Source organism: Talaromyces atroroseus (genome assembly GCF_001907595.1).
Source record: "Talaromyces atroroseus strain IBT 11181 chromosome Unknown scaffold_2, whole genome shotgun sequence".
Lineage (NCBI taxonomy): Eukaryota > Fungi > Ascomycota > Eurotiomycetes > Eurotiales > Trichocomaceae > Talaromyces > Talaromyces atroroseus.
In genome coordinates, this window is record NW_017971434.1 from 835,765 (window position 1) to 854,261 (window position 18,497).

At 46.6% G+C, this 18,497-nt stretch overlaps 7 protein-coding genes across 7 annotated transcripts; 4 read left to right on the forward strand and 3 right to left on the reverse strand.

The window, feature by feature from the left end:
- Nucleotides 1–995: 995 nt before the first annotated feature.
- Nucleotides 996–2,844, forward strand: UA08_02441 (hypothetical protein; the record flags this gene model as incomplete). Its single annotated transcript, XM_020264484.1, has 7 exons — nucleotides 996–1,023; nucleotides 1,074–1,100; nucleotides 1,155–1,314; nucleotides 1,370–1,427; nucleotides 1,583–1,600; nucleotides 1,805–2,590; nucleotides 2,668–2,844. 7 exons carry the CDS (start codon nucleotides 996–998, stop codon nucleotides 2,842–2,844), a joined length of 1,254 nt encoding a protein of 417 aa, XP_020121840.1.
- Nucleotides 2,845–3,452: 608 nt separating this feature from the next.
- UA08_02442 (hypothetical protein) lies at nucleotides 3,453–4,827 on the forward strand (the record flags this gene model as incomplete). The annotated part of the gene is made up of 2 exons (XM_020264485.1): nucleotides 3,453–4,112; nucleotides 4,192–4,827. The coding sequence occupies 2 exons, from the start codon at nucleotides 3,453–3,455 to the stop codon at nucleotides 4,825–4,827; spliced, it is 1,296 nt and encodes a 431-aa protein (XP_020121839.1).
- A 246-nt stretch (nucleotides 4,828–5,073) lies between these two features.
- UA08_02443 (hypothetical protein) lies at nucleotides 5,074–9,457 on the reverse strand (the record flags this gene model as incomplete). Its single annotated transcript, XM_020264486.1, has 12 exons — nucleotides 5,074–5,122; nucleotides 5,189–5,705; nucleotides 5,777–6,352; nucleotides 6,451–6,682; nucleotides 7,262–7,303; nucleotides 7,461–7,508; nucleotides 7,733–7,736; nucleotides 7,874–8,781; nucleotides 8,827–8,895; nucleotides 8,945–9,001; nucleotides 9,048–9,194; nucleotides 9,248–9,457. The coding sequence occupies 12 exons, from the start codon at nucleotides 9,455–9,457 to the stop codon at nucleotides 5,074–5,076; spliced, it is 2,859 nt and encodes a 952-aa protein (XP_020121838.1).
- Nucleotides 9,458–10,632: 1,175 nt separating this feature from the next.
- UA08_02444 (hypothetical protein) lies at nucleotides 10,633–12,346 on the forward strand (the record flags this gene model as incomplete). The annotated part of the gene is made up of 6 exons (XM_020264487.1): nucleotides 10,633–10,734; nucleotides 10,828–11,067; nucleotides 11,130–11,490; nucleotides 11,602–11,678; nucleotides 11,733–12,006; nucleotides 12,048–12,346. The coding sequence occupies 6 exons, from the start codon at nucleotides 10,633–10,635 to the stop codon at nucleotides 12,344–12,346; spliced, it is 1,353 nt and encodes a 450-aa protein (XP_020121837.1).
- A 275-nt stretch (nucleotides 12,347–12,621) lies between these two features.
- UA08_02445 (hypothetical protein) lies at nucleotides 12,622–13,500 on the reverse strand (the record flags this gene model as incomplete). Its single annotated transcript, XM_020264488.1, has 1 exon — nucleotides 12,622–13,500. The coding sequence occupies one exon, from the start codon at nucleotides 13,498–13,500 to the stop codon at nucleotides 12,622–12,624; it is 879 nt and encodes a 292-aa protein (XP_020121844.1).
- An 833-nt stretch (nucleotides 13,501–14,333) lies between these two features.
- UA08_02446 (hypothetical protein) lies at nucleotides 14,334–14,852 on the forward strand (the record flags this gene model as incomplete). Its single annotated transcript, XM_020264489.1, has 1 exon — nucleotides 14,334–14,852. One exon carries the CDS (start codon nucleotides 14,334–14,336, stop codon nucleotides 14,850–14,852), a length of 519 nt encoding a protein of 172 aa, XP_020121843.1.
- A 1,385-nt stretch (nucleotides 14,853–16,237) lies between these two features.
- Nucleotides 16,238–17,014, reverse strand: UA08_02447 (hypothetical protein; the record flags this gene model as incomplete). The annotated part of the gene is made up of 1 exon (XM_020264490.1): nucleotides 16,238–17,014. One exon carries the CDS (start codon nucleotides 17,012–17,014, stop codon nucleotides 16,238–16,240), a length of 777 nt encoding a protein of 258 aa, XP_020121842.1.
- Nucleotides 17,015–18,497: the final 1,483 nt, after the last annotated feature.

The window sequence follows — 18,497 nt, forward strand, 5'->3', positions numbered from 1 at the left end:
CGGAGTGATTATCTTGTTCCTAGTCATCGAGGTAGACAATTGGCCGGGATTCGCCGGTTGCGATCTGTTGGATAAAAACGAGTAGGATGCTATGCTGGTGTGAATTCTTTTGCTGCGACGCGGCAATAGCGCTTTTCGCAGCAATTCAAATGTTCTGGCTATGAGGAGATGGCTTGATCTGATAATTCGTCGTTGCTGGACTTGAGAGAAGAAGTCTTGATGATGGCGGAGGTTGACCAGGCATCGGCGCCGGAACAACGTTTTCCAGTTGGATCTGGCTTCTAAGTGGGTGCCAGTATATGCGCTAGTCCTGATCTAGCGTAGCCTCTCGATAAGGGAAAAGATGACCGCCGATTGGCTGGCTGCAGCTTTGTTGATGACGTTGAAGTCGATGTCCTCAAGCCCGACCCCATCCGCCGCACAACGTTGGAATCCATTCTGCGTTGATTCCTTCCATCTTCCCAATGTCTGTCTCCAAAACGTCCGAGTTGCTGCTGAAGCATCACCCGCTCCAGCAACTCCCGAGCCCTAGTAGAGGAGCTTCCGCCATAGTCCATGTAAGGCCGTTCAAGCAATCACCTCTAAAAAATCCCATGGCTGACGGCACCTTAGATCCTCGGACTGGCGAGTTTCTTTTCGTCGTTTAAGTTGTAGGTTTACAACTCCAAGCAACGAGACAAATTACCTTGATCGACTAACTTTCGGCTAGCCTTGTCGACAACCCAAACCATGCGTGAGTGGCAGCCGGACTCAGTTAAGCCAGGGGCATCTATTGACCATAACCCCAAGTTCGGACGGATACGGTTGGCACTTCGTTTTTCTGACAATTATTGGCCTTTCCCTGTCAACTTGCACGTTCGCCGTCGGTCTATTGGCAGATATTACGCTCTCTCGGCGATTATTTTTATTGAAAAATCTTTTGTCAGTATGCAGTGCTCCGATGGAAGTATTGATTAGCCTGTTATACTGGGGGATCAGATTGGTAAGGAGCCATCATGACAGACTACAATCAATTTACTTGCGGTATATCAAACTAATTTTTCAGATTGATCCTCATCTTCTAATGCCCGAAGACGAACTGATTATTCCTTTTCACGTCGGTGGGTAGTGACTCTCTTACGCACGGAGGTTAGGTTATTACTAAGCTGTTATAGATCTGGGATTCCATTTGATTCCAAGCATTGTGATGCTTTTCGACATTCTCTTGCTCTCGCCTCCCTGGACAATCTCCGCCCTTCCAGCTATGGGTCTATCCAGTTGCATCGCTTTTGGTTACTGGTTCTGGATTGAAAAATGCTACGCTATCAACGGATGGTAAGCCTTGCTCTTGATTCAATTTAGATATAAGCATTTTAGCTGATAAGAATAGGTATCCTTATCCGCTCTTCGAGTTGTTAGATACTAAGGGACGCATTGGGCTCTTCTTTGTAAGTGCCTTTTTGATGGCTGTCAACACCGTCACACTCAAGTGGCTATATGGCCGCATCAATGGATTCGGCAGAGCGGAGCGCCCACGGGCACGATCAGGGCACGTCAAAGAACCTGATTTCCACAATTGAACACTCGACGATATATTTGCTAGGATTCGAGCATAACCAACGTAGGTGCTGATAAAGATGGGTGTTGACATGTGATGTCTGGAATTATACATTTCAGGACCCGAGGATTTAGATGTTCCGTGCACATATGAAACGACATAGAGAAACATAGACAATTCATAGCTGTGCAAATAAAGACCAAAAAGTAGATAAGATCAGCCAATCACAGGTCGGAGCGGCATACGGCAATTACATAATCCCCAAAGTGGGCCGGCAAGGCAGTTACGACATCTTCGCTGAGCTTGGAAAACCACAACTCTTCTAGCACGACACAGCATAGCACCAGCACCAGCGGAATTTCACTCTTTTGCTGGTTTTCAACTCCGTTCAGCAAGATGCATTCTTCAGTTGCCAATGCTTCTCTGCGGAATGCCGTGTTGGGGGGCTCTCGCTTTTACTGCTGCTTTACTCCGTTCACACCAACAACCACTTTCCCTCAACACTCTTCACGAACCAAGCACGCCGTCCTGAAGCGCTATATCAGCGGATTGTCGACAAAATGTCCCATTGACCATAAAAATATCTCGATGAACAGCCTTGCGCGAACACAGATTCCTCTCCAAAGGGCGGCCACTCCCTCAAGCTCACGCCTCTCGTCGCAGTTTATCATCACATCCATCAAGCGCAACTTCAGCGAATCTGCCGGTCTCCGCGCGCGGGCCTCGAAGCAGACCCAGTCGGATACTATCAGTAAGAAAAGTGCCGCAGCGTTGCTTGACTGGAACACATTCTTCAAATTGCGCGCCTCTCGCCGGCGCTACTCACTTGCTTCCTCAATTCTTACGTCCTTTGTTAGCACTGCCATTGGCGTTCAAGTACTTTCTACGCAGGACATTGACACACTCGGTGCGCAAGTAATGGGGCTAGATCCTTTCATTGTCCTTGGTATTGCTACGGCTGCTTGCGGTGCTCTGGGATGGCTCATCGGCCCGATTCTCGGCAATACGCTCTGGGGTCTCGTCAACAGACAGTACCGGAGTGGTATTGCTATTGTAAGTGTTCCTTTACTATGTTTCGAGATGCCTGATTTATCTAGATACAAGTTCCTAATTGATTGACTGTATTATAGAAAGAGAAAGAATTTTTCGACCGCATCAAGCGCTTCCGCGTCGACCCCTCTGCCAACTCCATTGCGAATCCCGTTCCTGACTACTACGGCGAGAAAATCGGCAGTGTGCAAGGCTATCGGCAGTGGCTGAAGGACCAGCGGGCCTACAACCGAAAGAAGTCGAGGCACATTCTATAGCGTGCGACTATACGCATGGTAGAAACTGTTGAGAGAATCGGACACACTTTGTTTTTGGTCTGTTTATAGTAAGCGAACTTTATGAGGTCCAGTCACTAGTTGTCATGGCAATGTATTTTTATTATAAAATTTGCATTTCCGCTTCTCGTTTCCGCTCTTAGAGTAGCAGGCTCAGAAAACATCAAGGCCTATCATCGCCCATATTTTCTATCTTCAAGACCCAGTTTCGATAATCTAACATGTTTCTATGTAATATAGATATGCGTACTCGAAAATTGTTTTGATAAGAGGCTGACTCCCGATCTAGGCCCGCGCCCTGTGATGAGCACTTAGCTCGTTAGGGAAGGAGAAGTATGTATTCGAACTGTTGTAAATCTATCATCTCCCGGATGGGCCATTCAGATCTCAGTGACAGCGAGAATTGTCCGGTATGAAATTCTGTGGACAAATCGTTGTAGAGACGATGTGACTCAGATCTGCCGCTGGGCCATGTGCTCCACGTCACATTCCAAGGTTATTAGACAGGCTGGCGGCGTTACTTACGCCAGAAGAACCCCAAAAAAATCTACTAGTTTAGAGGCAGACGAAGAAACGGATCAAGAAAAAGAATGGCTTCATCTGATATTTCCTCCATATTTGGAGCCCGACTCCTCTCCTCCTTCCCCTTCACCGCTGGCAATATCAATATCAACCATGGTTCATTTGGTGCCTATCCCTTTGCCGTCCGAGAAGCTTTGAACAATTACCAGCGGCGTATCGATGCTCAGCCCGATGGCTTTCTGAGATACGAGCTGCCAGAGTTAATAGACAAATCTCGCAGCGCAGTCGCGCAGCTAATCAATGCCGACGTTGACAATGTGGTGCTAGTCCCCAACGCCACAACCGGCGTCAACACCGTTTTGCGCAACCTGGTGTACGAGGAAGGCGACAAGATTGTTTATCTGGGGACAACATACAGTGCCTGCGAAAAGGCTGTGATTCATATCGTCGATACCTATAAACCGCAGGATTCGGTCGAGGCTGTCAAAGTAGATATGCGGTATCCGATGTCCAGTGATGAGATCCTGAAAAGGTTCGAGGATGCAATCTCCCACAAAGGGGTACGCATTGCCCTCTTTGATACCGTCTCAAGCCTTCCCGCTCTTCGGTTGCCGTTTGAAAAGATGGTTTCCCTGTGTAAGAAGTACAATGTTCTCAGTCTGGTAGACGGTGCTCACGGTGTCGGGTGTATTGGGCTCGACATGCGAAGCTTAGACGCCGACTTTTTCGTTAGTAATCTACACAAGTAGGTTGCGCTTTGCCTTGAAAATGGCCATGAAATAAACGGGCAGTTCTTGTTACTGACAGCTTACCGTTAGATGGCTTTACACACCCCGGTCCTGTGCAATCCTACACGTCCCAGCTCGGAATCAACATCTCATCAAAACCTCACTCCCTACATCCCACGGATACAACCCTGCAGAACGGCCAGGAAGACCAAAGGTTCACAATCCTTTACCAGCAAGCACCAAATCAACGTTTGTGTATCTGTTCGACTTTGTGGCAACCATGGATTATGCGCCATACCTGTGTGTTCCGGACGCCATCAAATTCAGAGAAGAGCAGTGCGGTGGCGAAGACAAGATTCTAACGTATACTATTACCCTTGCGAAGCAAGGAGCGGATCGCGTGGCTAGCATTCTAGGAACAGACGTCCTTGGAGATGACGACCAGAGGGCATGTCCTTTGACAATGGTACGGTTGCCGCTTACCTTCTCCGATGAGGATATCAAAGAAGAAAAGCACAAGTCGGTTCATGCGTGGATTGAGAAAACAATGTTTTACAAGTATGGAGCGTTCGTTCCTTTGATCTATCACGGGAGTCAGATGTGGGTTAGGTTAAGTGGGCAAGTCTACCTTGCCTTAGAGGACTTCGACAAAGTTGGGCATATGTTGTCTGATCTCTGTGCAAGAGCTGCAAAGAGAAAGACTTCGCATTTATGAAACAAGTTAAGTTTGTTTTACATTGTTCTTGCATACAATGTTCCAGCACAAAAGAGTCGAATGCCAGTCACCGACAGGAGTCATCACGGGGGAATTTACTTTCCATTAAATCGAATATTTAAAGATAAAAGATACCTCTGTTAATGAGAGACATTTCGCAATCGAATTTTTAATGGTTCTTTTTCCCACAGTGTAAAGGTTTTCTGTTCCTGCATCCAATTGCGACTGTCATCGTGCAATTCAAGGTCAAAATTCCATAAGATACGGCACATTGTCAAACGCATTTCCGCATTTGCTAGACTAAAATCAGGCATAGAGTCAGCAAAGATAGTGACTAAACAGCGGAGAGAAACAATCATACTTCTGTCCAATGCAGTTTCGCGGACCATATGAGAAAGGCTGGGTAGCATCTCGCTTGTCGTGCTCAAATCGTTCATCTATGCCCATCCACCGCTCAGGTATGAAGTCGTCAGGCAAATAGAAATTGCGACTCGATCGATTGGCAGACCACTGATGTACTCCGACTGCAGTTTTTGCCGGAACGAATCTACCGCATACAATCTCTCCGGGCGCCGGTGTCTCTCTGGGGAAGGTGTTGGGAGCCGGAGGGTATAGTCTGAGGGACTCCTGTAGTACGGCTTGCAGGAATGGCATACCAGCTGTTGATTGCATAGTTATGTCGGATTCATATTTGAAAGTGGTACGCACTTCATCAGTAAGTTGATCAAGATACTTAGGATTAGTGAGCAGAAGATAGAATGCGCCTGCTAGCAAGGTGGCTGTTGTTTCGCTGCCGGCAATGAGGAATATCGATGCCCCGGCTTTGATCTCTCGTACTGTCATGCCGTTCTCCTCATTTGCACGAAGGAAATAGGACACTGTAGTGTTGTTGTTAGTTTCGGCTTTTTAGACATGCCACGAAACTATCATCTTGGAAAGAAGCACTTACTGAAGTCAGGCCTTTCCGTGGCTCTCTTCATCCGCTCATCAACCTTTTCTCCACTGATCTTATGTTGAAACTGCTGGTCTTGCATCAGATTCTTCGGAATCATGGCAATCACCATCAACTCCCTTAAGGGCGAAGGAAAACGCCTAGCAGCTCGATACCAGTTTCCAAACTTGACAAGCCCGAATATAACATCAATATACCGGCTAGGCACCCCCTCCACAAGCGATCCAAATGGGCTCCCAAATGCAAGATCACCAATAGTATCAAAGGTCAAGAAATTGAGCCATTGCACCATGTCAATGACACCGCCGTGGTCCAAATTCCCGCCCTTTTGCTTACTGCTTGCTGGTAATGCTCGTTTCTGCAGCTGGTCGATGAACGTGTCAATGTGGACTTTGATAACGTCCTGTTGCGCTGTCAATGCCTTTTCTGAGAAGGCATGTGATTGCAACCTCCTGAGCCGGCGATGATCCTGGTCTTTGGCAATTATGATATGTGTGTCAGTGAATTTCTCAGTGCCGCCGAAGAAGCCCTCGTCCTTCTCAAAGCTGCCTGGGCGATCCCGAGTACGGTGGCCTAAGTGTAGGTAGGGTTTACATTAGCTCCTTTTACGGTCTCGGTGGGCGATTGCATGCATATTTTAGACATAGATGTGGCCTTGAGTCTGAACATACCACAAATATCAAACCATGCCTGCGCCGTGTTGTATGAAAGCTCGTTGGGCGCGATACGCACTACTTCGCCATATATATCGTGTAATTCCTTCTGCTTTGAATGCTGCACTCCGGTAAGATCATAATATAAGTGGTAGAGGCGAGTTGCTCGACCCAGCAGAGGACCAGGGTAATCTCGTAAAGGATGGAAGTAGACGTTGTAGACACATTTCGTAAGGAGGAAAAGAAGAGTCTATTCCTTTATTAGATCAGTAATAAAATCCACAAGAATCAGGTACTCGAAGCCAATTCAAGTAATTACAGTTGGCCAGCTGGGTTATCTTACGCTGACCGTAGTGTAGAATAATATGGATGCCCACTGCAACTCTGCAAGAGCCATAACAATTGATCGAAGCAATTACCTTGCACGGGAATCAGCTACCATCAATCTAATGAAACAGGCTTGTGAGGAAGGTCATTAGGAAGATAAAAATTGCTGGAAACATGAGGGAAATGCAAGTGATATAACGAGTGGGAGGGATGGCTCAACCGGAATGGTTGGAACGTGACCTACCTACCTATCCCACCTGCAGCAATGCCCGGCCGCAGGCGTCAACCCGTAGCAACCCTGCAAATTGCGACACCATTGGATTTATGCATATTGATCTTGGATGAGGGGTGTGCGTCAATACGATCTATACGAGCCATACGACGGTGACGACGAAGAAAAGTGTTCTAATCGACCCAATTACCAATCACCTCCGAAGATGATTTCTAGATCATATGCATAACGAACGCTAAGGTGGATTCTAGACGTCGCCATATAACTAACTGTCTTGGGAGAAACAGGGAACTGCGAGAATTTCCTATTCAACTAGTCATTGCATAAGTATTATCATTATACCTGAATCCGCGAGGTATCGTGCTTGGATCAATCTCATGCAGTATGTAGTTAAATGATTATCAATCGATCAAAAAGCCGATATTTCCTATTCCAGTTCTCGCCTCATTAGCCCTAACTCTAAACATACGCCAGCTCTACCCGCATGTACCAGCTTGACAACAATCGCAGCCATGTTCTAGAGTTTTGTTGCAGGTCAGTAGAAACAATATGTATGCAAACTATGATTAAACACTGTATATTGGGAAGCTCTAATTTTGCATAAGACCCGTTCGCGATTGCGGGTGGTACCTATGTATTTGAAGCTTTCATTCTAAGACATTCTAGTATGCCATGGCTAGTTCTCGGTAGTTTCTTCTCTTCATTTCTGGCGGTCAAATTTAAGGAACCCGATTTTCTTACCTTTCTTCGTAAAGTGAAGGAGTCAACGACAGGACGTCAGATCATGAACAGTGGCTTGAAATAAGACCCAAAGAGGAATACAAAATGATGGAAGGATTCACATCTATTTATCCCCCGCTGCTTCTCCTTTCAAGCCCTTACATAGGAAGGCGATTGCATGGATCTTTTGCGAAATTGAGAACGTCGTTGCCGAGCAAGGAATTCTGCTGGAACGCTCTGTACGCAAATAGAGCTGCTTTGACAGAGTGAAAACTCAGAGAGATTTTGATATTAGCTGCTTCCTGCTCCAACATGTCGACATCCTCCAACATATCGATGTGCTCCTTGGAATGAGTCTCAACGCAGTCCTTAAGGTATGTATCGGCGAGTATTTCTTCAATGAATGTAACCAATGGCTCGGTAACCTTGGTAATTGCTAAGCAGCGAGTGCAGCCGTACCTTGAAATTGACTCTTCCAGATATTGGCCCACCGGGTATGTTGCGGTTTTCTCAAGAGCCACACAAGCTCGGACGCCTTGTATCACCAGACCTTTCTTCTTTGCGTATTTGCAGAACTTCATGGCTGATTGTTGATGTACAAACACCACTCTTGCTGTGTGGTAACCAGTGATCGGAAATGTATTCAGTAAATCGGCCGAGAATACGTCTCCGTAACAGACCTCAGCAAGTACCCTGTCCAGCGTAGTATTTTCAGGGAGGTTTTCAATACGAATGGTACGGTATATGTCCTTGTCGTCGGCTTTCGGCAAGTAGCGTAAACCGTATTGAAAAATCCATTCGTCTTGCAGTTTGAGCTCGCAGTTGTCCATCGAATACAACATAGCCTGCTTTTCCTCGTCTTTGTCCTTGAATAGACGCATAAATTTCCATGCAATTGTCCCATCCCACGGTACCATATCCTGTTTCTTTTCACTAATCGCAACCTGTGTGGCGTCGGTGACAGCATTTTTCGCATTGGTCAGCTCCGGAGATTTTAACAGGATTTGTGAAGTAGGTGAAGAAGAAACGAATTCTGGACTGGTCGCTACCAGACTGGACTGTATGCGTGGCTATACATGTCAGTAGCAGTAGACTAAAGAGATGGCAAAACATACATTTCTAGACGGCGTTGAAGCAGAAACAAATTCTTCACTGCTTGCTGTCAGACGAGACTGTGTGCGTGCCTAACTCATATCAGCAGCAGCAATAGATCAAAGAGACAGGAAAGCATACACTATTAGATGGAGTCAAAGTAGGAAATTCGGCCACAGCTGTTCCATTGGTGATGATCTGAAAGATGTTAGCTATACTCAAATAGAAAGTTGTATCAACTCACCTTGGTAGCTGGCGTAAGGATAGGTGTGCTCAGGAGGCTGGGTTCGTCCAGTAAACTCAATAATGGCAATGACTGGTTACTAAGTTGATTGGGTGCGTTCTTAGTGTTCGTGTCGGTTACTCCATGAGCATTGTCATTAGACGAGGTCTGCGGACTCATTTAGTAAACATCACGGAAGCCATTAACTACTTCCTACTTACGTTTGGAGTTGGTGGTTGCACAAAAGCCTGAAGAGAGGTTTTGCCAAAGCCTGATGCACCCTTGGCGAATGCAGCTTGTCGTAGAGCTTTATTTTCGTCCTCGACGTACTGCATGCGATATTCAAGGACGCGCTGCTGGGCCTGCAAGGCATATACAGTCCGCTCAAGGAGTTCGAGCCGGTGCCTCACTGGCGAGTCTGATGTCTGCATGGTTTCTGTAGCTGAAAGCATTTAGACTGGTTGTGTTTGGAGGTGACAGTGATGCGCAATTAAGGGAAGAGAAAGAAACACCGCTCTCTGCCGTCAAATAATAAAGAAGTCAGCGATGAGTCAAACTGTTTTGTTCAAGGGATGACGATGGCGAAGGCGAGGAAAAAAAGGAAAAGAGAGAGAGAGAGAGAGAAGAGAGAAGCAAAGAGAGAGAAGCGTGAAAAGTGAAAGTGGGAGTCCGGTGAGGAAGGAGCACCTTCTGGGTAGAATCGAACAGAATGGGAAGGCGCGGTTGCCCTGACCTTTTCAACTCTGCACTCTACAAACTCAATCCTACCTGCAGGCTCCCACTTTTGCTTGTATCTACGCATTTGAAAATTCAGCTTTTGACGACAGAGAAATATTACTGGGGTGAAATCCTTCTTTCCTAGTAACACTGCAAGAAGGACTACGGTATACAGACTCTTTGAGGAGGTCACATCCTGTTTCTGTTGTCCGTGTGAGAGTCTATCGTCAGGCGAATGATTTTTTTCTTCACAGTGATGATATCCTCACAGAAACCCTGACTACGACCTCGTTCCGCGTATGCAAATGGCATCATGCATCCATCACCGTAATTCACATCAGAGCCGTTATTTTCAAACGCTCTAATGATACCGACGCTGGCAGACGATAGGATGATCAAGTCAAGTAGACGAATGACGAACAGAGTCCATCTGGGATCTAGCATGGCGGTGGAGATTGTGGACAGGGCCCCCGGTTAGTGGCCTTGGACTCGCTCTCTGCTGTGTACTATTGGTTGACAAGTCAAGCTTAATATTCTCTCCGCATTTTCATGGCTTTGACACTTCAAATACCGACCGCATTGAGTAACGTGCTCCGGTCGGAAGAAAGGATGCGGGGAAGGGATAGGAGCACGACCCAAACTACCAAAGCTCACGGATCGCTGCCTGTGGGTAGGCAAAACTCCGCAGAGTCCCAGGAATTTCGTATGAAATGAAGGCTGCTGATCTCGTCATGATTCGTTTAGGACAGGAAAGAAGCTTGGCGGTCTTCTGTTCGAGCGAGAGATAAAAGGGAGAAAGAATCTCCTTCATCCTCATTTCTTTTCCAGCGTCAATACCGGCTCAGTATCTCGAAAACAGTCCGTTTTCACGAAATTACTCTTGTTCACAATGGAAGAAGAAGAAGGGTATTTGGAAAAGCCTTTACACGTTCATGCTTCACTGGTCGAGGACCCTGATGAAGGGCTTTCCGAAGAGGAGAAAGCAAGCATTGTATGATTAGCAGACATAGGCCTCTTGAGTGTCTCACATCGGATTCTAGCTCACTGTACTTATTATAGGATCGCAAATTGCTATGGAAACAAGATCTATCTGCGATTGATTCCATGGCTCTCTTTGCTGTACCTTGCTGCGTTTTTAGATCGCACAAACGTGGGGAATGCGAAGATCGAGGGCCTGCAGAAAGCCTTGGATATGACCAATAACCAATACAACGCTACCCTCACTATATTCTTTGTCTCCTACTCTATATTCGAGCCTTTAACGAATGTGTTGTTGAAGCGTACCAAACCGAGCATTTTCATTTCGGCTATCATCATCCTTTGGGTAGGTTAATATGCTATGTGCACCTGCGCAAGTGATGTGTACATTTAGACTGAATGTTCTAGGGCATATGTATGACCACGATGGGGCTTGTCCATAATTTCTCCGGGCTTATGGCAGCACGCTGGTTCCTTGGTCTTGCTGAAGCGGGCCTTTTCCCCGGCGTGAGTTACTATCTCTCGTGTTGGTATAAACGATCTGAATTCGGCGTACGCATGGCTATATTTTTCTCTGCTGCAGCCCTCGCTGGGTCATTCGGTGGCCTCTTGGCTGCAGCGATCTCAAAGATGAACAACGTGGGCGGCAAGGCTGGCTGGTCATGGATATTTATACTAGAGGGCCTGGCAACAATTATACTAGGAGTTCTGTCATTCTGGCTTGTCGTTGACTTTCCGGACAATGCCACTTTCCTCTCAGAGCTTGACCGTAAGCGGGTTCTCAGACGATTGGTACTTGACCAGCAAGCAAGTGGAGAGCACGAAACGTGGAAGAGATCCTATATATGGGCTAGCCTGAAAGACTGGAAAACATATCTAGGTGCTATTATTTACATGGGTGCCGATGGGCCCTTATATGCATTTTCGTTGTTTCTCCCCACTATCATCAGTGAATTGGTTAGTTTTACATCCATGGAGGATTTTAAAATTTCTGCTTACCTGTATAAACAGGGCTATTCCTCAATCAAAGCCCAGCTTCTCAGTGTCCCGCCCTATGCGGTTGCAGCAATTCTAACGGTAGCAATTGGTTACATCGCTGATCGCACACGAGCACGGGGTCTCTGTAACATCATTGTCTCATTACTCGGCGCAATCGGTTTCTCAATGCTTCTTGGTGCTAAAACTGCCGGCACTCGCTATGCGGGTACATTCCTTGGTGCCATGGGCATTTATCCCTGCATCTCCAACACTATATCCTGGACGAGCAACAATGTGGAAGGTGAGTGTAAGTTTCGCATCTCCTTGAAACTTGCTAACGTTGTACAGGTGTCTACAAACGCGGCGTTACGCTCGGGATAATGATTGGCTGGGGAAACCTCAACGGTATCGTTTCCTCGAACATATATCGTGGACAAGACGCGCCCATTAACTACCCTGGACATGGGACTGTTCTCTCCTATCTTGTCATCTTCCTACTCTGCGGATCGGTCTTGCAAACTATCCTCCTGCGAAGAGAGAACAACAAGCGGCGACGGGGTGAGCGTGATTACCTCGTAGAGGGCTTGAGTCCAAGCGAGATCAAAGACTTGGGAGACATGCAGCCGGGCTTCATCTATACTACATAGGTCTAGTCTGGGATATATCAGCGCAGGATGATAAGGCGAGGTTGAGATGTCTGATTAACTGCATCAGTCTTCTGGGGCCTGTAGAAATAGGATATAGGTAGATGAATGCATGCGTACTGATTTGCTTCAGATGCTCTACCATATAGATTCCAGTGACCATTCAAAGGGTATCTCATCGTATAGAACCGTAGCATATAGACGAAGGAAGAACTCATAGTTTGTAGGCGGATAATCCGAAACGAATTTAGATAGACATCTCTCCAACTGACTCAACTTTACCCTTCAATTGAATACAAATTGACAATATCCTGATTCTTTTTCGGCCCCTTGACGACATGTCTACTAGCCCAGCTCAGCACCTCGCCCGTTTCTGGCACTATTCTGAACGAGTATGCTGTGTAGTACATATCCTTTACACAAAGATGGTCTCCTCGCGCATGTATCACTTCGGTCTCCGGGTATGCCTGTGCCAGAGTCGAAGACGATGCTAATAGCGGGGGTGTGGGCGGTTGTAAGGAAAGGGTTCCCGTCTTCTCATCGGTGACGGTGACGGTGTCATTATTGCCTTGTTGCTGACCAAAATCAAATTTGTGGAAGAGATAATCTGCCTCTTCTTGTGTCTCTTGATCTTCCTTGTTTCGCTCACGGCCAGATTTGATTTTGACGAACCAGATACTGATTCCGCCAGCACCAGCGCTGAGCTCAAGGTTTTCATCTGTTTCTTTTGCGTCTTCTGATGTGTTCAAGGCGTCGTTGCTGCTATTGTTCAATCGCCAGATATATTTCTTAGTCCACTTCAGGCCCGCCATGCCTGGTACGGTACTCGGCATTTCGCCCTCTTCCCTGTAAACCATTTCTCTGTGTTTGTGCTTCCTGTCATTATCGATATTACTATTATTGTGATTGTTAATCAGAGGATGAAAAGTCGCGATCCCGGTGAGTTCGCCGTTGATTTCTGTGGGGTTGTCGCTGCGGAGAATGCGTCGGAGATACCATTTACGTGGTGGTGAGTTTGGTAATAGCGGCGCAATGTCAGGTGTGTGAATTGGGGAGTGTGAGGATAGCGAGGTGAATAAGTAGGAGAGTAGGCGGGGTGAGATCGGTGGTGATGGCGATTTCATGCTCGTCGTCGTGGAGGTCTCAAAGACAGGCATTGTGTGTGGAAGTGTGGAACAAGTAATGTTTCGTTCCTCGTTCTTAATTTGTTGTTTCAATTATGAGGAAAATGCTTTATTCATAGCAGCAAATCTGTTGAAGCTTGGGTAGATTGTTGAGCTTCTTCGGTGCTGTGCCGGGCCGAAGAAGCTATTTTGTTCCTATCGATCTAGCCAATTGGAGGATTCCAGTCACGTGACTATAGAGAAATACAATGTTACATACTCATGAAGATCCAGAGCTGTGGATGATATTGCTAATTTTATTGTTATATTCTTTTGTGTTATTCTTTGCTTACTGCATTTAGTGTGTTTTCTTCCAATAAATAGACAATACGATTATTTGAGGCACTTATCAGGGCAATAAGTGATAAAAAGAATTTCAAGCTTTGTGCTTCGAATAAAGAAGCATGTAATAAGAAATTAGGGATTATGACAACAACAACATCCGACGTTTCTCTTGTATTAGATAGATAATGCTATTATCCATTCAGATGGCACACTTTGTATGAGGATATCAAAGGTTGAGCAAAGGATAAACAGTAAACAAAGGCTGACATTGTTACTATGAGATGTCAACGTGGAATCTGGCATCTCTGAATTTCTCCAAAGTTCAAACAAAGATGGCAGCCTGTGTGCTCTACCTGCCATCCCATCTCCATCACTATATAGATACCTACTCATCCTGCCAATTCTGATGATCTTTTGCATCACTATTCCGGTCTCCTAAATGTTTCCCTTCTGATTTACTTCTTTCTCTATCATCATACCATTTGAGCACCACCAGAGGCTTGTCTCGTTGCCAGCAAGCACAGCAGACAAGAAAAGTTGCCATGGAAAACGGCAGCAGAAGAGCGGAGAGCCACGATGCCCACTGGAGCAGAACTCTTGTCAGCCACAGGGCAATGCAGAATCGGAGGCTCCAGGTCTCTGTACGGCATCATACACATGGTATTGAAGGCACCGAAGAGGCCGACGCCGGAGTGAAACAAAGCATCATTGACGAAATTGGTGCCACGAACTACGTAATCCACGACTACCTCAGCAGCGATGATGAAGATCACTACGACGACGACAACGATGATGAAGAGGAAGAAAGACTATGGAACAATGTCGTCAGTCGTCGTCTTACCATCACACGACTACTAATTCTCAGTGACCTGATCAATCTTGTTCGGAGACAAGCGAGCGAGCACGCACTACCTCGGACGGATGTTTTCAGAATCTGGGAAACAATAGCACCAGGCGACCCAATGACGATCGTTATTGATGCTCGAGCGGAATTTGTGCACATGGTTCAAGATGTGCTTGATTTTCACTTTGGGGAGGATGGAGAAGAAGAAGAAAGATAAGGAAGCACAGTCGAAGCCCAATGAGAAGCAGAATGAGTAACCACACGAGGATTGGAACGAGAAAGTGAAAGAAGAGGTGCAAAGGCAGAGGAAGAGGGAGAGTAACTTTCTTGCAATTTTGGAAGCTGTGGGTTCATTTGTTGACATTTACTGTGCTATTGTTTCTGGAGTGACCGTCGGATTGATTTATGGAGTGGGAGATATGGCATGTATTGTTGTTTTTAATGAGTTGCGGTGTTGCTTAGAATTGGAAATACATTTAGACTAAATTTAGATGACAATAAATTAAGCTTATCTCTATCTTATCATCTTATCGATAATGGTCACTGGACCTGCCGACTGCCCGAAAGGCCGACCAGCGACCAGCGGAATCTGCAAGGCCCCGCTTGACGACCCCTTGCTTGGATCAGCTGACCAAACTGCAAGGATTACTTTCATCCGAAGAACGGAGCGCGTAGTTTAACGCGCACGTGATTCTACTTCGTTACATGCCCTGCGTCGATCCGCAGCACAAGCAATCTCGGTACCTTCCTAACCTCCGACGCTACATGAGTGATACATACATACATAGTAGCTTGGGAACCTCCAGGAAGCCCGCGGATGTTATGTCAGTCCGCTGGAATCCGTGCAAAATTCGCTCATGTTCCGAGTACTTACCTAGGTACGTAGTACGGTAAGGGAAGGAAAGGGAGAAAAAAAAAAGCTCCCATGTGGATCAGTCATATTTCTGTCTAGTTAGTATTACCTCAACCATAAACTTTCTGAGTCACGAGGACACATTGCATTGCATATCGTCGGTTAGGTATGGAGTCGGCACGGACTTAGCTCGCAATATATTTTTGTCTTCAGCGATCTAGATGCAAGTTTTGGGTGGCGTACGGTGCCGCACTGCCGATCCGCAATAGCCCATTGAGATTTGACTCGTACTATTGCCTGTCTCGGTTAGCGTTAGGCGGCGGGATCTACTCGGAAAGAAAAAATAAAAAAAACTATACGTGGTAATTACGTTGGCAGCCAATTTTGGGGAATCAAGTTTGATTCGAATTCCTAACCTAAGGTAAAAGCCGTCTCGACCTTCAGCCAGATCATTCATTGATACTGTGCGAGGGAGATCGAAGAGATGTATAGTAGTGAGAAGAGAGTCATTAAATAAATAACATGAGTAGTGATCATATCCTAAACGATACATGAGTGCAATGCTTATCATCAATCAATCCCAACCAATGCAATGCTAGTGTATCGCTTTCCAATTCCGAAAACAAAAACAAAAAAGAAACCAAATTGCGCCAGACAAATGCTCGCAGATCAGAACGTCGCCATGGGTATATTCATAACATAATCAATCGATGATGGTAAATAGAGCGGTAACTTTTGTGTTGGTTTTTTTAGAAGGCAGGAATCATCGTGCCTTGGTGGATAAATCCATGCTCTTCAAACATCGGTTGCGTTTCTGAGTCTGTAAGCAGGTCGGCCCGCTTGGCAGGGTGTTCCTGCTGTTGTTGTTGTTGTTGTTGTGACGAGGTAAATGTGTCCATGACCAACGCTTCGGGTGATGGTGGCATCGAGTCTTCATCGTCATCCGATGACAGATCCTCGAGTAACTCGGGAGGAGATTGTTGTCGGGATGGTGAGCGTGTTAATGTGAGGCGAGCAGCTTCTTCCTCTTCCTCTTCTTCCTCCTGCTCGTCTTCGTCTTCCTCGGAATCGTGCTCCGCAGAGAGTAGGGCTGGTGGAGACGGTGCTCGGCGCACCGGACTGGCAGTAATGGCTTGGAAAGTGAGGTCTTCGAATTCTTCTTCGTCTTCATCGTAATCCGAGTAATCGTCATCGCTGACGTCGGAGTCATCATCGGAGTAGTCCTCCATGGACTCCTCTTCGATTGTGTCTGCCCATCGGATATGTGAAGGTTGGGCTTTCTTGGTGGCATTGCGGACGGTGTTGTTGAACCATTGTTCTTGTTCCTTCTCCGCATTGGCCAGGTCCAGCATCAACGAATCCAGCAGGTTGGCGTGGCCAACGAGCAGGCGCAGATCATGGTCCGCTCGGGCAGCCTCCTTGGAGAGCTTGCTCCGGGCGGTGTGCGCGAGGTAGTAAGTCTGGGTGATGCTCATTTTCTTTTTGGACAGGGGAGAAGAAACTGGGGAGGCAAATGTGAGAGCCATTTCAGTAGGCGGAGGATGAGACACCGTATATATATAGATAATTATATATATATATATGTGTGTGTATAGTGTCGGTCGGCTAGGCAGCGCCGAGTGACTCAGTCTGGTCTTTTGTGTTTGCTTTTTCCGCTGCGAGGGAGAGCGGTGAGGAGGGGAACGTGGGCAGGAACGCGGCTGATTGGCTGACTGGCTGCTTTGCTGGGGGGGTGCTTGGTGAGGTGGCCGGCTTAGACCCTTTTTTTCCTTTTCCTTTGCCTTGTTGTCTGGACTGTGATTTCAGAAGTGTCGCGCGGGCAGGGAGCTAGGTCTTTATGCACCGGTGGAATGAGCCAAAGTCCTAAATCCAGATTTTTAATCCGGCATCCGAGCCAGGCGGACGGTTGAAGCTTACGGCCGACCGCGCGCCCCACCCGAAAATCTTTTCCCGTGACTAATCTTTCTCTCTCTTACTAGTTAACTCCGTGGATGCAATTCGATCTACTCCTAGTCTGCGACTCGTCCATCCATCCTTCCTTATCCTGGACGAACTTAGTGGACTACGTAGTTACTAGTTAACTAGGTGGTTTTGACTCGCAATCATTGCCAACTTCGAGCATCTAGTTACTAGTTACTCACCGCTCCTGGCCGTGCAGCAGCCCTTTCGATCGTTTTCCACGGCCCGCCAGTCTTGGCCAACCCCAGATTTGACTGCTCCGCTTAGCAATCACTTCCGGTTACTCATCATGACTGACTGCCTGCCTGCCATTATTAATCACGCTGTATAGGTAGTTAACGGGTTACCCTCTCTATACAGTTATTAATCGCTTACTTTCATGAATCATATATTCTTGCAAACATGCAATCATTGCAATCATTGCATCCAATGCATTCAATGCAAACACTGCAACGCAAATCGCGCCAAGCGACGGCACAATTAATCTAGCTGCCTCAGCAACCAGTCAATCCTGCCTGACTAGCTAATCAGAGCGATCACTCTGACTATCTGAACGAGGGTGCCTGATGTGTACCAAACTAAAAAATGCTAAAAATTGCTGTAAAAATCTAAAATCTTCGTAAAGCTTGCCTAAACGAGTAAACGAGGGTGCCTGATGTGTACCAAACTAAAAAATGCTAAAAATTGCTGTAAAAATCTAAAATCTTCGTAAAGCTTGCCTAAACGAGTAAACGAGGAGCTAGGCTTGACCACATCCGGCTAGGAATGCGAACGGGCATTGCTGAGAGTTGAAACAGACTGATGAAACGCGCTCAGCCTCGTCCGCTATGTCCCAGGGCAACTCAATTTGTCTCGCTAGAAATTTAAAAATTTATGCTGCCTGACGATAGTTAGTTTGTCAAGGGCTTGAGGCTGAGCTGACTCATAGTCCCGTCGCCCAATCGCATCCGCTGGACGGAACACGGAGTTACGGGCAGCCTTACAAAGCTGGGCAAGAAGGTCCCCACAGATTTATGTTTTTTTTTTTCCTCTTTTTGCTTTTTTCTCCCC